Source organism: Lepidochelys kempii, chromosome 1 (assembly GCF_965140285.1).
Source record: "Lepidochelys kempii isolate rLepKem1 chromosome 1, rLepKem1.hap1, whole genome shotgun sequence".
NCBI lineage: Eukaryota > Metazoa > Chordata > Testudines > Cheloniidae > Lepidochelys > Lepidochelys kempii.
The window spans coordinates 322,179,772-322,191,987 of record NC_136380.1 but is presented as its reverse complement, the minus strand read 5'-3'; the positions used below and the strand labels follow the sequence as shown (position 1 = coordinate 322,191,987).

Here is a 12,216-nt window from a genome sequence, read left to right as displayed (position 1 = left end):
TCCAAGGGTTTGGGTCTGTGGTCACCTATGCAAATTGGTGAGGCTTTTTATCCAACATTTCCCAGGAAAGGGGGGGTGCAAGTGTTGGGAGGATTGTTCATTGTTCTTAAGATCCAAGGGTTTGGGTCTGTGGTCACCTATGCAAATTGGTGAGGCTTTTTACCAAACCTTGTCCAGGAAGTGGGGTGCAGGGTTTTGGGAAGTATTTTGGGGGGAAAGACGCGTCCAAACAGCTCTTCCCCAGTAACCAGTATTAGTTTGGTGGTGGTAGCGGCCAGTCCAAGGACAACGGGGGGAATATTTTGTACCTTGGGGAAGTTTTGACCTAAGCTGGTAAAGATAAGCTTAGGAGGTTTTTTCATGCAGGTCCCCACATCTGTACCCTAGAGTTCAGAGTGGGGGAGGAACCTTGACAGATACTGTTTCTGATGGCTTGTAATCCATCTTTGCGTGGCATGTTGGTGGAGAGGGCTTCTACATCCATAGTGGCCAGGATGATGTTCCCTAGAAGATCTCCACCTCCCAGAGGAGCGGCGCTCCCACGGTGCCCCAGTAAAGGTCACGGACTGTGAATTTTTGTTTATTGCCCATGACTTGTTCTAAAAATACCCATGACTAAATTGTAGCCTTACTATTTAAGTAAGCACACTATTTAAAATTTAATAGAAAATTTGATATCATTCATATGCAGGAAGTTTCCAAAAGATAAACTCCATTATTTCTAATACCAAATTTCCTCAAATTTGTCAGACATTTCTCTTCCAGTGAGTTGAATACGTATCCCAAGTTTGAAGTTAAGCTTTTTTACATACAAATAGATACACTATCAATTTTCTAACTATGTTAATAACTTCCCTTATCTCACAGTGATATCTCATATGACCTAGGAGACTTCACAAGACTTGGCAAAAGAAGTTTCACTTTTCAGCTGAGGGATCATGCAACAGCTCAAAGGATAAACTTATCTGGAAGGCAATAAGTGCCCAAAGCTATAGTGGCTTAACATTAAAGTGCTTCCTCGACCATAATGAAATCAGCTAACAAACAAAAAGGAAAGGAATGTTTTCATCACTGTTTTGAAGCAACAGTTATTCTACTATATCCAGGTGCAATTAATTTGAATATGAAACAGAAAAACAACTATTTACTAAAACAATACTTAAGGCTTTGATGTTTTCAGAAAATAGTGTAAACATATTAGCCTGTGTTTTTGTACTCCAGCTAGACTGGCATGTGTTCTTGTGGTAGACAGAAAGAGTCAACATTCATACAAAGGATGCTCAAATCATATGGTCTGAAAAGTGTACTTACTTGCAGTTACAAGCCCTAGGATTACTTTAACTGACTAATTTAAGACCCATTTCTTTCCATGTCAAGGAGTATACATTGGCTAAGCAGTTGGTGTGTTGTGACTGCTGATTATACTAAACACGATAGTTCCACTTGTTATCTTGTCCTTCCTCATTTTCTCCTTCTCACACTTACCCGTTACCATGAAGCCAAAGAATATTTGTATAGGCACAGTGGTATCTGCACTGATATACGAGCAAGATTTAGTCCCAAGACTTAAAGTAGCACCGGCATAACAAGGCCTTGACCCTCAGTTATCCTGTGGTAGTAATTTAGAGGCCTCCTAACACCATGCAACTACAACCTTTACTCTTAAGAGGAACGCTGAGAAATGCTGGAATTATTAAGCAGTCAGTTCTGCAAACACACTGCAAGTTTCAATTTCAATTGCAAACACACTATTTCACAGATGCAGTTTTTCTGGAATCTCAAATGGCACATCCATTACATGATAAAAGTACTAAATTACATTGTGGCTTGAATATTTTAATAAATATTCTTGTTTTAGATCTGCTCATTGCTGTAACATATTCCAGCTAAAACCCCTAACTCCAATGGCTCTCCAAGTGACTAAAAGCCACCTGCAAGATCCTCAAAATGAGTACTTTTTCTAGCTATTACTAATTTATGTTTAGTGCGCAGAAAGAGGACTATGCACACTTGGCTTTATATCTGCTGACAAGCTCTTCGGGCTGGGGGGGGGAGAAACCACTTCTTAGTGTCTTGTCAAATCATTATGAGCTTGTCAATGTGGTCCAAAGTCTATGCATGCAGCCTTTCCCATACTTATGAAGAAACTTAGTGAATGAACCCAGGAGCAGAAGTTTGCAAAGCTGTTTTCCTACTATTAATTCTCACCAGCTGTTTAATTTATTTTAAACGCTGGACCCCACAGTCCTGCCCTAAATATATGGCTTTAAGAAAAAGTTGCTGATGGTGTGTAAACTAATCTGTATTGCACACATTTTTAAAATTTATTTTGCAGCAACACTCGAGAAGCCTCTAGTAAATACTACACCAAATATACTACAGTAGGCTAAACACCACCACAAAGAATCAGAACCCTCTGGGACAAGAGGAACATTTCTCAACCCCATTCTGGACCCAAAACGAGAGAAGAAAGAGCAGGAACCTTTGGAACTTTACGCCCTTTAGGAGAAGGCAGACCTGTGCGCAACAGCTTGCACTATTAACTGGTCTGTCCCTTTTCGTAAGAGCTGGTTGGACATAGGAAGGTGGTGCCTTATCTTTACAGTATGTGTGTTACCTCCCACACACATTTCAGTGATACACGTGCCAAGGGCACAAGCAGACAAGAACAGGAACAGGTGCACTCTATGACAACCTCCAGAGCCGCTCCAACCTCCCCCACACACTGTACAACCCCTCACATCTCAAAGCCCCTCCAAACCTGCACTACTGCCAGAGCCCCTCCAGTGTCCCCCACTATAACCCCAATCCCAGAGCCCCTCCAACCCCACATTATCCAACCCCCCACTACTGCCAGAGCCCCTCCAGTGTCCCCCACTATAACCCCAATCCCAGAGCCCCTCCAACCCCACATTATCCAACCCCCCACTACTGCCAGAGCCCCTCCAGTGTCCCCCACTATAACCCCACTCCCAGAGCCCCTCAAAACCCCACACTATACAACGCTGCACCTGCCAGAGCCTCTCCAGGGTCCCCCACTATACCCTCACCCCCTCCATTCTCCCCCCCAAGGACACCACCCCCCATGGCCGTTCAGTCCCCCGCACCTGCCAGAGCCCCTGCAGTCTGCCCCGCACTATACCCTACCCCCAGAACCCCTCCAAGCCCGCCCTGTACAACCCCCAGCCCCTCCTCCCGCCAGGCCCCATCACTCACCGCCGTCCCGGCCCCGGGGCGGCTGCGGATCCCGCCAGGACAGCAGCCCCGGCTCCCACTCTAACGTGACCTCCCAGGCGCGCTGCCCGAAGGCCAACGAGGAGACGAGCCGGGGCCGCCGGCCGCCCGCGGGCTGCTCCATGGGCGCTCAGGGCCGGAGCACGCCTGCCCCGCGACGCATAGCCCGGGCCTAAGGGGCCGCCCAGCTCCTGGGCACCGGGATGGCGGCAGCCGGCAGCTAACGGGGCCCGGCCTCGCCGCTATCCGGCTATTGTCTAGCGTAGGGGGACGAGAGCGTCAGCACGTATGGAAATCACCGCCGAGGGTGGAGCCTCGCCGTCTCTCTGCTGGCGGCGGCGAAGATACGGGCCCGGGTGCAAAGCTGCTAAGCGGCGCTGGGGCCAAGGGCCGCGACGCGCGATCCCCGTTGTGGCCAAGCGTCAGGCCGAGCCCGTGAGCCCTCCACCCCCTGCAGCCCAGCGCCGCCCGGGGCTCTCACAGCGTCGGGCCGAGCCCGGGTGTCCTCCGCCCCCTTCCTTCCATCGCCGCCCGGGGCTCTCACAGCGTCGGGCCGAGCCCGTGTGTCCTCCGCCCCCTTCCTTCCATCGCCGCCCGGGGCTCTCACAGCGTCGGGCCGAGCCCGTGAGCCCTCCACCCCCTTCCTTCCATCGCCGCCCGGGGCTCTCACAGCGTCGGGCCGAGCCCGTGTGTCCTCCGCCCCCTTCCTTCCATTGCCGCCCGGGGCTCTCACAGCGTCGGGCCGAGCCCGTGTGTCCTCCGCCCCCTTCCTTCCATCGCCGCCCGGGGCTCTCACAGCGTCGGGCCGAGCCCGTGTGTCCTCCACCCCCTGCAGCCCAGCGCCGCCCGGGGCTCTCACAGCGTCGGGCAGTCCCCGTGTGCCCTCCGCCCCCTGCAGCCCAGCGCCGCCCGGGGCTCTCACAGCGTCGGGCAGTCCCCGTGTGCCCTCCGCCCCCTGCAGCCCAGCGCCGCCCGGGGCTCTCACAGCGTCAGGCCGAGCCCGTGAGCCCTCCACCCCCTGCAGCCCAGCGCCGCCCGGGGCTCTCACAGCGTCGGGCCGAGCCCGGGTGTCCTCCGCCCCCTTCCTTCCATCGCCGCCCGGGGCTCTCACAGCGTCAGGCCGAGCCCGTGAGCCCTCCACCCCCTGCAGCCCAGCGCCGCCCGGGGCTCTCACAGCGTCGGGCCGAGCCCGGGTGTCCTCCGCCCCCTTCCTTCCATTGCCGCCCGGGGCTCTCACAGCGTCGGGCCGAGCCCGTGTGTCCTCCGCCCCCTTCCTTCCATCGCCGCCCGGGGCTCTCACAGCGTCGGGCCGAGCCCGTGAGCCCTCCACCCCCTGCAGCCCAGCGCCGCCCGGGGCTCTCACAGCGTCGGGCCGAGCCCGTGTGTCCTCCGCCCCCTTCCTTCCATTGCCGCCCGGGGCTCTCACAGCGTCGGGCCGAGCCCGTGAGCCCTCCACCCCCTGCAGCCCAGCGCCGCCCGGGGCTCTCACAGCGTCGGGCCGAGCCCGTGTGTCCTCCGCCCCCTTCCTTCCATTGCCGCCCGGGGCTCTCACAGCGTCGGGCCGAGCCCGTGTGTCCTCCGCCCCCTTCCTTCCATCGCCGCCCGGGGCTCTCACAGCGTCAGGCCGAGCCCGTGAGCCCTCCACCCCCTGCAGCCCAGCGCCGCCCGGGGCTCTCACAGCGTCGGGCCGAGCCCGGGTGTCCTCCGCCCCCTTCCTTCCATCGCCGCCCGGGGCTCTCACAGCGTCGGGCCGAGCCCGTGAGCCCTCCACCCCCTGCAGCCCAGCGCCGCCCGGGGCTCTCACAGCGTCGGGCCGAACCCGTGTGTCCTCCGCCCCCTTCCTTCCATCGCCGCCCGGGGCTCTCACAGCGTCAGGCTGTGCCCGTGAGCCCTCCACCCCCTGCAGCCCAGCGCCGCCCGGGGCTCTCACAGCGTCGGGCCGTCCCCGTGAGCCCTCCGCCCTCTGCAGCCCAGCGCCGCCCGGGGCTCTCACAGCGTCGGGCAGTCCCCGTGTGCCCTCCGCCCTCTGCAGCCCAGCGCCGCCCGGGGCTCTCACAGCGTCGGGCCGAGCCCGGGTGTCCTCCGCCCCCTTCCTTCCATTGCCGCCCGGGGCTCTCACAGCGTCGGGCCGAGCCCGTGTGTCCTCCGCCCCCTTCCTTCCATCGCCGCCCGGGGCTCTCACAGCGTCAGGCTGTGCCCGTGAGCCCTCCACCCCCTGCAGCCCAGCGCCGCCCGGGGCTCTCACAGCGTCGGGCAGTCCCCGTGTGCCCTCCACCCCTTGCAGCCCAGCGCCGCCCGGGGCTCTCACAGCGTCGGGCAGTCCCCGTGTGCCCTCCGCCCCCTGCAGCCCAGCGCCGCCCGGGGCTCTCACAGCGTCGGGCCGTCCCCGTGAGCCCTCCGCCCTCTGCAGCCCAGCGCCGCCCGGGGCTCTCACAGCGTCGGGCAGTCCCCGTGTGCCCTCCGCCCCCTGCAGCCCAGCGCCGCCCGGGGCTCTCACAGCGTCGGGCCGAGCCCGTGTGTCCTCCGCCCCCTTCCTTCCATCGCCGCCCGGGGCTCTCACAGCGTCAGGCTGTGCCCGTGAGCCCTCCACCCCCTGCAGCCCAGCGCCGCCCGGGGCTCTCAGAGCGTCGGGCAGTCCCCGTGTGCCCTCCGCCCCCTGCAGCCCAGCGCCGCCCGGGGCTCTCACAGCGTCGGGCCGTCCCCGTGAGCCCTCCGCCCTCTGCAGCCCAGCGCCGCCCGGGGCTCTCACAGCGTCGGGCAGTCCCCGTGTGCCCTCCGCCCCCTGCAGCCCAGCGCCGCCCGGGGCTCTCACAGCGTCGGGCCGTCCCCGTGAGCCCTCCGCCCTCTGCAGCCCAGCGCCGCCCGGGGCTCTCACAGCGTCGGGCAGTCCCCGTGTGCCCTCCGCCCTCTGCAGCCCAGCGCCGCCCGGGGCTCTCACAGCGTCGGGCCGAGCCCGTGTGTCCTCCGCCCCCTTCCTTCCATCGCCGCCCGGGGCTCTCACAGCGTCGGGCCGAGCCCGTGAGCCCTCCACCCCCTGCAGCCCAGCGCCGCCCGGGGCTCTCACAGCGTCGGGCCGAGCCCGTGTGTCCTCCGCCCCCTTCCTTCCATCGCCGCCCGGGGCTCTCACAGCGTCGGGCAGTCCCCGTGTGCCCTCCGCCCCCTGCAGCCCAGCGCCGCCCGGGGCTCTCACAGCGTCGGGCCGAGCCCGTGTGTCCTCCGCCCCCTTCCTTCCATCGCCGCCCGGGGCTCTCACAGCGTCAGGCTGTGCCCGTGAGCCCTCCACCCCCTTCCTTCCATCGCCGCCCGGGGCTCTCACAGCGTCGGGCAGTCCCCGTGTGCCCTCCGCCCCCTGCAGCCCAGCGCCGCCCGGGGCTCTCACAGCGTCGGGCCGTCCCCGTGAGCCCTCCGCCCTCTGCAGCCCAGCGCCGCCCGGGGCTCTCACAGCGTCGGGCAGTCCCCGTGTGCCCTCCGCCCTCTGCAGCCCAGCGCCGCCCGGGGCTCTCACAGCGTCGGGCAGTCCCCGTGAGCCCTCCGCCCTCTGCAGCCCAGCGCCGCCCGGGGCTCTCACAGCGTCGGGCAGTCCCCGTGTGCCCTCCGCCCTCTGCAGCCCAGCGCCGCCCGGGGCTCTCACAGCGTCGGGCCGAGCCCGTGTGTCCTCCGCCCCCTTCCTTCCATCGCCGCCCGGGGCTCTCACAGCGTCAGGCTGTGCCCGTGAGCCCTCCGCCCTCTGCAGCCCAGCGCCGCCCGGGGCTCTCACAGCGTCGGGCCGTCCCCGTGAGCCCTCCACCCCCTGCAGCCCAGCGCCGCCCGGGGCTCTCACAGCGTCGGGCCGTCCCCGTGAGCCCTCCACCCCCTGCAGCCCAGCGCCGCCCGGGGCTCTCACAGCGTCGGGCCGTCCCCGTGTGCCCTCCGCCCTCTGCAGCCCAGCGCCGCCCGGGGCTCTCACAGCGTCAGGCTGTGCCCGTGTGACCCCTGCTGCCCAGCGCCGTCCTGGTCTCTGACAGCATCGGGCCTTGCCCGTGAGTCCTCTGCCCCCTGCCGCCCAGCGCCACCCTGGTCTCTCACAGCGTCAGGCCGTGTCCATGTGCCCTCTGCCCCCCAGCGCTGCCCGGGGCTCTCACAGCATCAGGCTGTGCCCATGTGACCCCTGCCGCCCAGTGCCGCCCTGGTCTCTCACAGCATCAGGCCGTTCCCGTGAGCCCGCTGACCCCTTCCGCCCAGTGCCACCCGGGGCTCTCACAGCGTCAGGCCGTGCCCATATGTCCTCTGCCCCTCTGCAGCCTAGTGCCGCCTCAGACTCTCATGGTGTTAGGTCTTGCTCAGGGGCCCAGGGATTTCCCTACACCCCGTTAATTTCCCCAACACCGCCACAGCGGTCAACCAGTTGTACTCAGTGTTGTCAATTTAGTCATTGGTTGGAAATTTCAACTGAAATGAAAGAAAAGGAGTACTTGTGGCACCTTAGAGACTAACCAATTTATTTGAGCATAAGCTTTCATGAGCTACAGCTCACTTCATTGGATGCATCTGATGAAGTGAGCTGTAGCTCACGAAAGCTTATGCTCAAATAAATTGGTTAGTCTCTAAGGTGCCACAAGTATTCATTTTCTTTTTGTGAATACAGACTAACACGGCTGTTACTCTGAAACTGAAATGAAAACATTAATACACACTTTAAAAGCACCCTCTACACCATTGCAGCACAATACCTCTGAGGTCCCTCATAGCATCAAATCATGCCCAGTGTACTATGCCCATGTGCTCTCTGCACCATTGCAATCTAGTATTTGTTAGGTCTCTTCAACTAGCTCTCCTATCTTGTACCCTTAAATGCTCATGCATAGTATCACCTAGTGCCAAACTGGGTCCAACTCTGCATGTGAGGGGAAGAGCCAATGAAGTAATTGTTGGGAGAAAGATGCAGTAAATGAGCCTCGCACAGTGCTGTGAGCAGATGCCTTTCCCAATCTCTCGTAAAACACAGTCCACTCACTGTCCAGAGTTAGAGATTCTACCCCTTCTGGCTTCATAAACAAAGTAATAAACCCTTAAGTTCTCCCCCGGCTTGTATGCTCTTAGGGCTCCTACTTCAGAGCAACCAACAGTCTTCCCTAACCCCCAAGCCGGTGAGGCTTATTTAAACAGCAGAACCAGTGGATCCTGCTGGGAGAGGGTTAACATCTGCTGACAGGACCAGGTGTGTTACGCAAACATTGCTTGCCTTTTAAACTGTGTAAAGATTAACTAGAACAACTGAGGGTGCCAGTTTGCCTCTGTATATAGGTCAGTGTTCACAGCTGAATTAGTTTATTAACTGTTTCACATCTGAATACTATCTCTTCTAAATCAATTTGCATTTGAAGAGAGCAATAGAAGTGGCTAAACAAGAAAGTGTCTAGTACTTGGGTGCAGACAAGATTATGTAGGCCTTACCGAGCAGTTTGTAAAACTGTGACCTGTGGTCTACAGCAAAGTTGCTGCTCAGGGTGCCTAAGTCCCTGTTTTGCCTCCACTGTGGTTCACAAAACTTCTGCTGAACCCTGTAGGTGCCTAAACTCACCTAGCCCCTATGTTTTTCCAGAGTAAAAGTTCCCTGGGTGCCTGTGTTTCTGCCTCTGGGCACTGCAGCCTCCCCCTAAGCATCCAGGTACCTACCTCCCACCTAAGCCCCAGAGCAATTCACAAATCAGGGGAAGACAGGTATTTGGCTGCCTCATTTATGAGTAGGCCTGCTCAGAGGGAATCTAGCAGGTTAACTCCCATGCAAAATGCAGCTGGAGCTGATGCCCACCTTCTGACTCAGTGGTTAACCTGGTATGTGGGAGATGCAGGTTCAATTCCTTCCCCCTCTGCCAGTAGGGGAAAGAGGATCTGAACAGGGATCTCACATTGCTTAGGACAGTGCTTTAATCCTGGAGAGCTATGGGATATTTTCAGGGCAAAAGAGGAGGAGGAACTCCCTCAATCTCTCCTGTTGAAGCTGTTCTGTTGTGGATCACTACTAAGGAAAGTGTGGTTGAAGCAGGGGGACTATACCTAAGGTATCCCACCTCCCAGCTAGGTGCCCTAATCTCTGGACTACATAGTCATTCCCCCAGTCTGGCCCAATGCTTGTTCCACTGTGGATAAATACTAGGGCTATCAATTAAATCACAATTAACTCAAAAAAATAGTAGTTTTAATTACACTGTTAAACAATAATAGAATACCAATTTAAATTTATTATAAATATTTTGGATGTTTTCCTACATTTTCAAATATATTGATTTCAGTTACAACACAGAATGTACAGTGCTCATTTTATATTATTTTTATTTCAAATATTTGCACTGTAAAAGATAAACAAAAGAAAAAGTATTTTTCAATTCACCTTATACAAGAACTGTAATGCAATCATGAAAGTGCAACTTACAAATCTAGAATTTTTTTACATAACTGCACTCAAAAACAAAGCAAAACTTTAGAGCCTACAAGTCCAATCAGTCCTAGTTCTTATTCAGCCAATTGTTAAGTCAAACAAGTTTGTTTACATTTAGTGAAGATAATGCTGCCCACTTCTTGGTCACAATGTCACCTGAGAACAGGGGTTTGCATAGCATTGTTGTAGCTGGTGTTACAAGGAGGGACCCCATTTCTGGATTGCTAAGCAGAGCTAACCATTTCCCTGTAACCTGGATTTAGGCACATCTCTCTGAGAGGATACCATCCCTCTGATCAGCATCTCCCATTGGGTAGCTTAGGTAACTTCTTGCCTAGGGTGCTGACTTTGGTGAATTGTATTTTGAGGTACCTATTCATTGTATAAGGAGCCTTGGCACCTAATTGGCTTTGTGGATCCCAGTGTTGCTCTTCGACTGTGTAGGCACCTACAAGTTAGGTGCTATGATGTTCAGCACTGCAACATCTTAGTCCCTTCCTGGTTCCACCCTGGTGCTGGCTTTCATTGTTTGTACCTGCTAAGTCACACTCAAAGACATCTAAAACACATACATCTTGTTAATTATCCCCGTAGGCAGAGTGGGAGGGAAACTGCCTACGCACTCATTTTTTTTTAAGGAGTCACATTATGTGCATATTGAGAACTCCTGGCTTAAAAAGAAACGTTCACCATATTTAAAAGCCTGATTCAATAGAGACGATTTTCACTGTCTTGCTTTAACAACACAAGAATAATAAATAGTTGAAAGCTGTTGCATATGCAAGTCAGTAGAGTTACATCAGTAATGAATATGGCCCACATGTTTATCAAATCATTATCCCTCATGTCAAGGTTCCTTCCCCACTCTGAACACTAGGGTTCAGATGTGGGGACCTGCATGAAAACCTCCTAAGCTTACTTTTACCAGCTTAGGTTAAAACTTCCCCAAGGTACAAACTATTTTACCCTTGGACTTCCACTGTCACCACCAAACATCTGACCGGGTTTATTTTATTAGGAAAGAGCCCGTTTGGAAACATCTTTCCCCCCTCAAAAGCCTCCCAACCCTTGCACCCCACTTCCTGGGAAAGGTTTGATAAAAATCCTCACCAATTTGCATAGGTGACCACAGACCCAAACTCTTGGAGCTTAAGAACAATAAAAAATGTATTCAGTTCTTGAAAAGAAGAATTTTAATTGAAGTAACAATAAAAAGAATCACCTCTATAAAATCAGGATGTTAAATAACTTACAAGGGAATTAGATTCAAAACATAGAGAATCCCTCTAGGCAAAACCTTAAGTTACAAAAAGACACACAGACAGGAATATCCATCCTATTCAGCACAGTTTATTTTCTCAGCCATTTAAAGAAATCATAATCTAACGTGTATCTAGCTAGATTACTTACTAAATTCTAAGACTCCATTCCTGTTATGTCCCCAGCAAAAGCCTCACAGAGACAGAGAGAGAGAGAGATTTGTTTTCTCCCTCCCCCCAGCTTTTGAAAGTATCTTGTCTCTTCATTTTGGTCAGGTGCCAGCGAGGTTATCCTAGCTTCTTAACCCTTTACAGGTGAAAGGGTTTTTCCTCTGGCCAGGAGGGATTTTAAAGGTGTTTACCCTTCCCTTTATATTTATGACACCTCATTATCTGGGTTTGAGTTGTACAGTCCCCAAAGCATGGTTCCTCATCAGGATGTAAGAGCAGATCAGGGTAAACCAGTTTAATGTAACTATCCCAGAGATCCTAGTTAAGTCCTGACAAAGAAGGGGGACTTCACATTTAGCTGCTGTCAGTGTCTATTTGCTCAAGGCTAGCCACTCTCCTTATATGCTACTGTTAGGCTTCCTTAAATTAGCACACCTTTTAAGAGTATCTTTTAGGTTAATTATCCCTCAGCACTATAAAGCAACAGTGTTTTCACTGGTAACAAACAGATATAAGGTTGGTTTACTTATATAACATAATATCAAACTTACAAGAAATAGATTCAAAATAAAGTGACTGCTCTTCTTCCTCATAGAAATGACAGAGTGAATTTTTGAATATTTGTCAGTAACATACATTGATCTGTAGCTACTCAGAGCTTACAATATAGCAATGAGATGCATAATACAGAGGGAACCCTTTCCCCATGAGCAGCTTACTTGGGTTTATTTTCCCTACTAATTCCCTTTTGGACAGAGTTGCCCTATTATCTAGTCTCTCTCACATGCTTTTCTGAGGCTGGCTCTTTCAATATGGCAGAACCAAAATGCTGCAGCTCTAAAGTGGATATTTTGTAAGTGACAGCTGCATCTTTCTCTCTTCCAGTAGTAAGTATTTGTATGTTTCCCCCTCGCTGCCTCTCTACTTTCCCTTTCTTATTCCTGAGGTGACAGCATATTCTTACAGTGACTTAACAGACTTGCCTCCAAAGATAAGATTCTTCTGACTGAACTGTTAAGAGAGTGCTCTACAAAAGAAATGTCTATATTTGCAGATGTCCAGTTAATAGAAAATTTGCCAGTAGCTGGCATTCAAGAAATTGTTGGCATTCACCATTGTTCATAGGTTTTCTAG

At 54.2% G+C, this 12,216-nt stretch overlaps 1 protein-coding gene across 7 annotated transcripts in view; it reads right to left on the bottom strand.

Moving 5' to 3' along the window:
- Positions 1-3,844, bottom strand: part of CERK (ceramide kinase) — a 74,669-nt gene extending 70,825 nt beyond the window's left edge. For 2 of the 7 annotated variants that reach the window (XM_073328361.1, XM_073328363.1), the window contains exon 1: positions 3,217-3,678. In XM_073328361.1, the coding sequence (XP_073184462.1) occupies positions 3,217-3,358 (142 nt within the window). In that variant the 5' untranslated portion in view covers positions 3,359-3,678. Of the gene's footprint in view, positions 1-3,216; positions 3,679-3,778 lie in introns of those variants that run through there. The other 5 variants (XM_073328359.2, XM_073328364.1, XM_073328366.2 and 2 more) reach the window with 4 other exon arrangements.
- Positions 3,845-12,216: the final 8,372 nt, after the last annotated feature.